Source organism: Centrocercus urophasianus, unplaced genomic scaffold (genome assembly GCF_019232065.1).
Source record: "Centrocercus urophasianus isolate 14NV4802_14NV808 unplaced genomic scaffold, USGS_Curo_1.0 seq_21, whole genome shotgun sequence".
NCBI lineage: Eukaryota > Metazoa > Chordata > Aves > Galliformes > Phasianidae > Centrocercus > Centrocercus urophasianus.
Window position 1 is genome coordinate 12,352,734 of NW_024884767.1, and position 9,141 is coordinate 12,361,874.

General features: G+C 42.4%; 1 protein-coding gene across 2 annotated transcripts in view; it reads left to right on the plus strand.

Annotated features, from left to right (window-relative positions):
• SYK (spleen associated tyrosine kinase) overlaps positions 1-5,086 on the plus strand; it is a 45,493-nt gene extending 40,407 nt beyond the window's left edge. For both annotated transcript variants that reach the window (XM_042823071.1, XM_042823072.1), the window contains one exon: positions 2,826-5,086. In XM_042823071.1, coding sequence (XP_042679005.1) covers positions 2,826-2,898 — 73 coding nt within the window. In that variant the 3' untranslated portion in view covers positions 2,899-5,086. The remainder of the gene's footprint in view (positions 1-2,825) is intronic.
• The last annotated feature ends 4,055 nt before the right edge of the window (positions 5,087-9,141 follow it).

The window sequence follows — 9,141 nt, forward strand, 5'->3', positions numbered from 1 at the left end:
GTGCATTGGTGTGGGTGCACTTCACCCCCAGCTCAAGCATCGTTCCCCTAGGCTCATCTCTGGTGAGGCCTGTTTTGTCCCCTTCCCCCTTTGTAGCTAATTTAAAGCTCTTTCAATAAGCCCCGCTAGCTCCTGTGCTAGTATTTATTGCCCCCTTTGAGATTGGTGGGTTCCACAGACAGACAGGCAGGGGCTGAGTAAACTGCCCCATGATCAAAGAACCCAAAGTTCCTGGCTTGACACCAGCCTCCGACCCAATTATTCATTGCTCGTGCTTTCCAGTCCTGCTCAGTGTCCCTTATTGGCCCTGAAGGTGTAGAGCAGAAGATCACTTGAGCTCCAGATCCTTGAACTAAACGCCTTAAACTCCTCAAATCTTTTTTCATCATGCGTAGGCTTGTCTGAGCAATTTCATCTCTGCCCACCTGAACTACAAGTAATGGAAAATAATCAGATGACCTAACCAGCTGAGGGAGTTTCCTGGTTATGTCCCTGACCTGAGCCCCAGGAAGGCAGCACGCTTCCTGATGGCCCTGACAGGTCAGGTCTGCATATGGGGCCCTCTATTCCTCTGAGAAGGGAGTCACACACCACGACCACCCTTCTTTCTTTACTGTCAGAGGCAGTCTCAAGGCGTGGGGGTGACCACCTCGCCCTAGGCTCTCTCCTAGGCAGATCCTCCATCCCTCTTCATTCACCTTCCCTTCAACTTCCAGCAACTGGAACCTGTTGTTTAAAGGGAGCTGGGGAAGTGGGCTAGGCAGGCGGGTGTCTCCTGTGACACCGAGCTGGGACTCTCTTCCAACCTTCCTCATCAGCCAGGTCTGTCCAATTGTGACAGGACCATCACCTTTCTGGAAGTATTTTCCCAGAATCCTTCCCTCTGGTAAGCCAGCATTAAGTCCACCAGTCAATCTCCCGCTCACACTCCCTGATGGCCCTAAGTCTTTGCACCTCATCTTTAAGTTCCACCACTAGGCTAAGTAGTCCACCTGCTCACACCTCACTCAGGTGGAGTCCCTGCCATTCTCCCTGGGCAGAAGTAGACTCAGGCACTCCCTGCAGCAAGAGACCTGAACAGTGACATTTCTCACCAAGCTCTCTGTCTGGGTCACCATGGTCTTCTTAGAATAAGTCCGCTGTCTGATGGAGACCATGTTTCAGCCTGTGGTCTCAGAGACTGACAAGGAAAGCCAGTCTCTTGAGCAAGGAGGGACCAAAGCTTACAGTTCTCACCACTAGACCCACCTCCCACATGCACAAATGTAGCACCCTATGGGACGTGTGTGCTATGCTCACTTACTGAACCTTCCCTTTCTCAGTGAGCAGAAACAATGGTTATTCACCTGGTGTGTTCAGTAGGTGGAAACAAGCTCCCCAAAGCTATTTAAAGCTTATTATCAGGCATGAAGGTTGAGGGCGGGAGTTTAAACTAATGCCGCTAATGTGCCAGCTCCACCCCAGTGACTCTGGAGCCTGCCCACAAGTTGCCAGCTCCCAGAACAAGTGCAGTGTTGATGCTAGCCTCAAAAATGCATTTAAAAAGCCTTAAAAAGAGCTTTTTGGTTGGACTTTTTACTCCACATCCCTTGCCAGTACAGACTTACCTGCTCAGAAGCTAGTCTCTGCAGCAAATGTCTTTATCAGTGACTTAGATTGTGAGATTGAGTGTACTCTCAGCAACTTTGCAGTTGACACCAAGCTGAGTAGTGTGGTTGTTGCAGTGGAAGGGAGGGATACCATCCAGAGGGACCTGGACAGGGACCTGGCTTGAAAAGAGAGCACATGTGAACCTAATGAGGATCAACAAGCCAAATGCAGGGTGCTGCATCTAGGTCAGGAGAAATCCCGAACTGAAGTAAAGACTGGGAGTAGAACTCCTTTGTTGAAGTTGTTTTTAGCTGTAGAAAGGTTTCCATAAAGCAAAGAAAGTCCACTGTAATGTAGCTTACTCTTCCAATTCACTATCAGATTTCGGAATCTGATATTCACTATCACAATTCAGAATGTGTGAATAATATGTTCACTAAAGATATTTAGGTTCCATTTCAAGAGTTATGTTATTTCCTTTCTAGAAAACTTGCTTTTTTCTTAATTTTATTACATCTAGTATTCTAGAAAGAACATGGAACCATTAAATTTATGCCCTTTTTCTGTACTACAGTAAAGTAGTAGCAGTTGCAGAGTGAAACAGAATCACTTTCATTAAGTTTAGTAAAGGTACTATAAAAGGTATTGCTTTTTATTTGTACTCGAATATCCCAAATATTTGAAAGGAAAAAAAAAACCTAAAAAAAAAAAAAAAGTTCAGTTTACGCAGTGCAGCCATCTCAATATGTAACACATTATTGTCAGAACTTCTTGTCAGCTCAGTCTTATTCTTCCAAATCAAAAGAGGTGAGATATAGAGGAAATCAAGACAGTACAGCTATGTAGTGTTTATAGAGGCTATTCTTAATGGCACAAAGCTTATCTGTATGATTGTAGAACTCATTATAAAGAAGCTAATGCATTATAAGTATTCTTTTCTCTAGATTGTTACTGAAGTAAATGAAGTAGCAAATTAATTGAGGCTGATTTACCATTTCCTATAATACCTTCCACAATCACAAAATAACTTTGATGACAATAAATCTACTGACTGAATGCTATGCAGTAATATTAACCTCCTGGTATTCATTTTGTAGCAGTGTTTTGGTAGCCCTTAAGTACTGTAATAGCCTCTAGGAGTTGTCACTGCTGTGAAGTGCCTGCTATTGCACTGCCCACATAACCTCTTCAGCTTTCTCAGTCCTTTGTGGTGATACTTTGTCATGTTTCCACAGTGTTGATGACCGACCAGGATTCGTTTCCGTGGAGTTGCGATTAAGGAACTACTATTACGACATTGCCCATTAGCCATGTGAGCAGCAGCTTGCCTTTCTTCAGCAAAGAGAAGCAGTTCAGATTCTGAAACTAAGTGACCTATTTTTGTACTGTCACCCTCGCCATATACAGTTGAGAGCTGAGCTCTGTTTGTGAGGTTGCTTTTTTTTTTTTTTTTTGGCTTTTTTGCAGAATGTCAAGCTCCAAAGTAGAGCAGCACAACCTAAGTGCAGATGCATAGACTTTGCATAGACTTCCATTGCGTTCCATTTTATTTACAGCTTTATTGTCTTTACATTCTTCTGCCAAGTAAAACCTATTTAAAGTCTTTCAACCCTCTTCCTCTTACATATTTGAGTGCAGATGGGGATTTAATTTTTTGTTGTTGATATTCTTAGCTCTCAAATTGTGTTGTTCCAGCCTTCTCCCTATTTGAGAAAGAATAGCATAAACATTTTTCACTGTAAAAAAAATTTACTGTGATAGTGTCAGTTACTTTGACATTGTGTTTGATTCTATCCCCACTACTTTGTAACCAAATTGTATTCTCCTTGTTAGTAACATTTGCAGTCAGGAGCTGGGAGATGTGAATTTCTAAAATGTAGAAAAATAGAAGGAATCATCAACTCCATTAGGTGTTACCATCTCCTCTTTTGTGGAATCCCCAAATGGGAATTACTTTATTAATGGTAAAACCAGGGAATTCAATGGCTTGGTCTCACCTTGGGACAAAAGACCAAAGCAATTAGTCTTCTAACCTGAAGTCTATCACTGCAGTTCCTGAAAAGACAATTATGCTTTGAAAATTGAAGGAGCAGCAACTTTCCTTCATGTTGTTTCAGCCTTCTCTAGATACATCTTTTACACTGTCTTTGGATACACCAAAGCTTCTTGTGTTGTATTTTAAGCAGAACCATATCTTTTTCCAAACCTTTCTTCAAAAGCGTATGTGGTTATTCACCACAGCTTATAACTTCTGAAGCTCAATTTCACTCCCAGCTCAAGTATTTTGAAATAGGCTCATGGATATTCACTTTACTTTTGTCCTCTCCTAAATTCTAGCATTATTAATCATTGTGAACATCTCAGAAAAAGGTGTTTTGTCTTACCATAGGTTTTGTGATGCTCCAAGCAGAGTTTCCAATACTGTGTAGGTATAGCAGTGATAATATAAATTATGTAATCAACTTCTGTCCCCAATTTTTACTTGTATGTATTTTTGTTCAATCTCATTTTAAATATTCTAGAAATCAAAATTTCTTCTCTGTGTTCCCCACAAGCAGCCATTTGACAGGCATTTGTGTATATTTCAGGAGTCTACTAGATACAGGGATTTTAAAGAAATATGAAAAGATTTAGAGTTAGATATACCTATTGCATACAGATGTTTGGAACATATGTTTTCAATTGTTATGTGAACAGGACATTCTTAGCAATGCAATGATATTTTTGGGCAGTTACACTGAGAAGTGAAATAATATGAATAAAATACAGCTATAAAAATGTTGGATTTACTGTGAAGCAATGTATTTCTTGATACTAATTTTATGGTTTATTTTAAAATAAAAGCTAAGTGATTTTGGTAGTTTAACATTTGGGAATCCAGTGCAAGATACTTCAGAAAGTACATTCTACTGAAAGATACTGAGTGTAAAGGTCATGTTTTAAATGTTATTCAAACATGACTTACTTTGATGATGGTTTCATTTTTTGATTTATTTTTAACAAACATTTTTCTACAAGAACTGCTCGTGTAGCTGTTGCTTGTGATTATATATAGCTATTTTTTTAGCATTATCTCTGTTGCAGAGAAACTGTCAAGCTCTACATGTGCAATTGGAACATTCATGGGGATAACAGTTGCAAAACAGTTGCAGAAATCAAAACCAGTTGTACAGTGACTGACAGCACTATTTCCTTGCAATATATATGTGTGTTTAAGTTCTACCACATTCAAGAAAGCTAAAGAAAACTGGAGAAATAGTTCTTCCTTTTTATTTGCAGCAAATGTCTCTTTCTAGGGTTACTTAATTGTTCTTAGCTTCACTATTCTGTAATTACATTAAGAATATGAAATATTGTGAAATAACTTTTAAAACTGAGATTAAATGCCTTGTTTTAGAAAATACATTGTTTTAACAAGAATGATTCAAATTTCTGAATTTGCTGCTGATGTGCAAAGCTTGTATACTTGCTGAATTGCTGTGATTGTTGTGCAACACTGAAGACTTCCTTATTGGCACAGGGTGGTACCTGGCAGAACAGATAAACCAACTAATTCCCCAAAATCTTTAAAAATATGCATTGTTATTTTTGCACCTAACCCTTTCCAAAACACTGCTTTTCAGTGATGTTGTGCTGGATCTGGGAAATTAGAGGTGTTGAGAGTCAGTGCACTACATCAGCTATCCAGGGATTTCTGCACCATGTCAGGTATCAGCTATGCAGGATTTAATGGTGCATTACACACACACACATGAAGACTCTCTTAGAAGTGGAGGCATCTGTTTTGGAGTTCTGAAATATATATTGGCTCAAAAAAGTGAGCTTCTGAGAAGGGCGTCTGCACAGGCAGCTGTACATGGCCCTGCCAGGAGATGGCAATACATGAATGCTTTTAGGCTGATGCATTTGCATGACTATTGCTGGCAGTCCATCCTGTCCTGGTTCTTGCTGTGTCAGTGCAGCACAGAATCAAAGAATCATAGAATCACAAGGTTGGAAATGACCTATAAGATCATCTAGTTAAACTGTCTCTTCATCACCATTGCCACCACAAGCACTAAACCACATCACGCAGCACGTCATCCAGATGCCTCTTGAACACTGCCAGGACAGCGACTCCACCACCTCTCTGGGCAGCCATTCCAGTGTCTGACCACTCTCTGAGAGAAATAGTTCTTCCTCATGTCTAATCTAAACCTCCTCTGATACAACTTGCAGCCATTACCCCGTGTCCTGCTCGTTGCCTGGGAGAAGAGGCCAAATCCCTCTTCACCACAACCTCCCTTCAGGAAGTTGTAGAGTGCAATGAGGTCTCCCCTGAGCCTGTATATTGATTATACAACCATGGAAGGAGAGGTAGCCCTGAACTTATTACAGTGCTTTTTTCAGAAGCGAGGGGTGGATACAAGTACTGTTAAGCAAGTGCTGGGATTACTAGCCTTTGGTGAGGCAGAGGACTTGTTCGTATATTGAGGGACATTCTTTGAGGAAGAAGAGTAGAGCAAGTTTGGTGATAAGAAGCGTAAATTAGAACAGCAGGTAGCTGTTTCATCTGAAGATGCTGGTTGGCTCAAGCTGGGGGGGTTGATTATGTCCACATACCTTCCTTACAAGTGCAGATGGCTATTACTTAAGACAGAATGGCTGCTAAGGCTTTGTCTGTATGGCACCAAATAATGGAAGGACTTAAAGGAATTTGACAAAGAAGAATTTCTTCGGATTATTTCCCCCTCGCCAGAAGAGAGATCGCAATCCCCTCCCCCCCCCCCCCCCCCCCCCCCCCCCCCCCCCGCTGTCGCTGCTGCCCTCGGTTCCACCCCAGCCGCTCATCCCGTCGCTGCTGCCTTCTGCTCCGCTCCTGCTGCTCATCCCGCTCCCGCCTTAGGCTCCGCCTATGACGCTCACCGCACTCGCTCTCCGCTCCACCACCGACGTTCGCCGCTCTGCCCCTGCCCTCCGCCCTGTCCATGTCACCTGCTGTTGTGTCTCTGCAGACTGCAGATAGCGTGTCACTTGGTGGAAAACAATAACGGACCTGCATATACTTCCAAGGCTACACTAACTTTCTTCCAAGGATGGGGGAGATGGGACATGGGTGTGAAGACTTTGATGGAATGTGTTGTATTTTAACCTTTCAGATACAGTGGTTAAAGCAACACACTCAGTCAATTCTTGTGAATGAGAACCCATTTGATAAGTAGCTGAGTTCATTGTTTGGTGGCATTTCACCCTGGTTATTAGCACTAACTAAGGAAGGTTTACACTGGTTAGCAATAATTCTGTTGATACTTACTATACTTTGCATTGCCTATGGTTGCAGTGGGGTGGAACAGCTTACCTGCAGTGTCTTGCTCATACAAAAAGAAAAAGGGGGAATTATTGACAGCAATGATTAAAAAAAAAAAAAAAAAAAAAAAAAAGAAGAAGAAGAACCACATGATTCCTGACAACCACAGTGAAGAAAAATAGAAAAACAGCACAAGAGGCTAAACAGTCCCAGGCTTGGAGAGAAAAGAGCCACCTCGTACACACTGTGATCCATATCCCAGCTCTGTGCCAATGCTGCACAGCATGGTGCAGCTCAAAGCTATGGCATGACATGTTTGGTCCTGGCCATCCCTGCAGGTGGGCCTAGCGGTGCTGGGGAGTAGCCAGGCTCTCCAGCAAGTCCTTCTTGTCATTGGGGGTGCACAGCCTGCCTTGATACCCCAAAGTCTGTAGCCAGCCTTGGAGCTGGAAAAGGAGGGGAGGAATGTGGGTGGGGCATGCAGCAAGGATCAGAAAGGCAGAGTGTGTCGGGAAATAATTTGTTGGATAATAGTAGAAGAAGAGGCAGGCCTTTGGCATGCATACCTTCCTTCAGGCTTGCAGTTCACCATGAATTCCAATGAAACAAAAGTCAAAGCAACACACTGATAACCTGAAAGCAGCATCAATTACCTGGAGCTCTCTGGAGCCAGACTAACATTATGTATTAATATCCAATTTTATTTTTTTTTCCTTTTTCTGTTGCATATATGTCAGTTGAGGCAAACGCTCACTGACTTTCTCAGACTATCATTAATTCTGCATCAAGCCTAACCACTGTTTCCTGAGGCAGGAGATGTGCTCAATCAGAGAAGCAGGGAAAATGAGGGCAAGCACTATACACTGTTGTTCATTAATATTCATGACTTTGATTTTAAATATCTCTTTGATGACCAGCCTAGAGTAAAGGTACACAGACCATTAACTCCCTGTGTCTGTCTACCACTGTAGATGTAGATGAGCTGTTAGGGCAAGAGCTGGTTGCGCCCAGATGCCTTCTGTAGCTGAATGAATGCCTGTTGTGGGCATGTCCCATTGCCACAGCTTGAGCTGCCTGCCTGGCATGCCGTGTGCCACCTTGTGTCAGACCCAGTTGTTGCGTTCCCCAGTTCAGCTGTTGCAAAGGTGTAACAGTACCACAGCAAATAGTGTGAGCCAGCAGCCCAAGCTGCAGTGCAAGCATCACTCTGCAGGAATGCTCATTGCATCCTGCAATCATCCTGCAGCATTGCCAAAAAAAGAAGTTTGAAGACTTTTGTTTTTTAAAACCATTACACGCACATGCATCTGTACGTTCTTATCTTTTTCTCCTACCTGTTAAGATGACTGCCTGTGCTACTGCCTCCCTTTGCTTTACAGTCATAAAGCTGTAGATCTTGTTCTGATTTGTGTGCAGATTTTGTCAGCCCCATGATTTCTATCTGACTGGCACATCGGGCAACATCCTCCAATATCCTGAAGCAATGACCAGCTAGCAAAGAATTACTGAGCTTGTTTGTGAGTCATATTTCTAGAAGACATCAAGAAAACTGCATAGGAGAGGCTGGGAGCCAGGGACAGGAGGGATGTGAAGAGCTACACCACAGTTACCAGCTCACGTTTTCCAAGGAGTGGGATTCAGGAGTATTTTATCCTGATTGCATTAACATGGTTGTAAATTGACAGCGTGTCTAATTCCAATGTTTTTTTCCCCAACAGATACATACTTTGAAACCAATGCTTCTCTGCTTTTCCATGAGAGATATTAGCCATAGCTCAGTATAAACTCCTAGAAAAGTACCGTTCTATTTCAGTAAGGTTTCCATTGTTCCTACGAGATTCCCCAAATTCAGCAATTTGTATCAGTGCAGCTCTTCTAGCAGCAGAGGACTACAGCAGCCATCCTTGCTTCCACAAAGATCAGGGGGCAGGTAGCACCAGGAGAAGACACACAGTGCAATCCTGCCTATGCCAGAGGATGACTCCTACCCTTCCTGTTTTGCTAGGCAATGTGGTGTCTTTAAAGGAAATAAAAAATGGTAGAGAAATTTGGTACCAGATGGCAGTGGTGTGACAGGAGCCTCCTGCCCTACTTTGCAGTGGGGTATCTTCTATATTTCTGCATGTTCCAAAGGAACAATTTTATTTTATTTTTTTCTCTCGCAGATGTTTTACTGATGCTGTCATTGATTTGTACTTTTTTTTAAATCTTCCCCAGAATCATGTAGCAATATAGGCAATAGGTACTATTTTTAAACTCCTTAG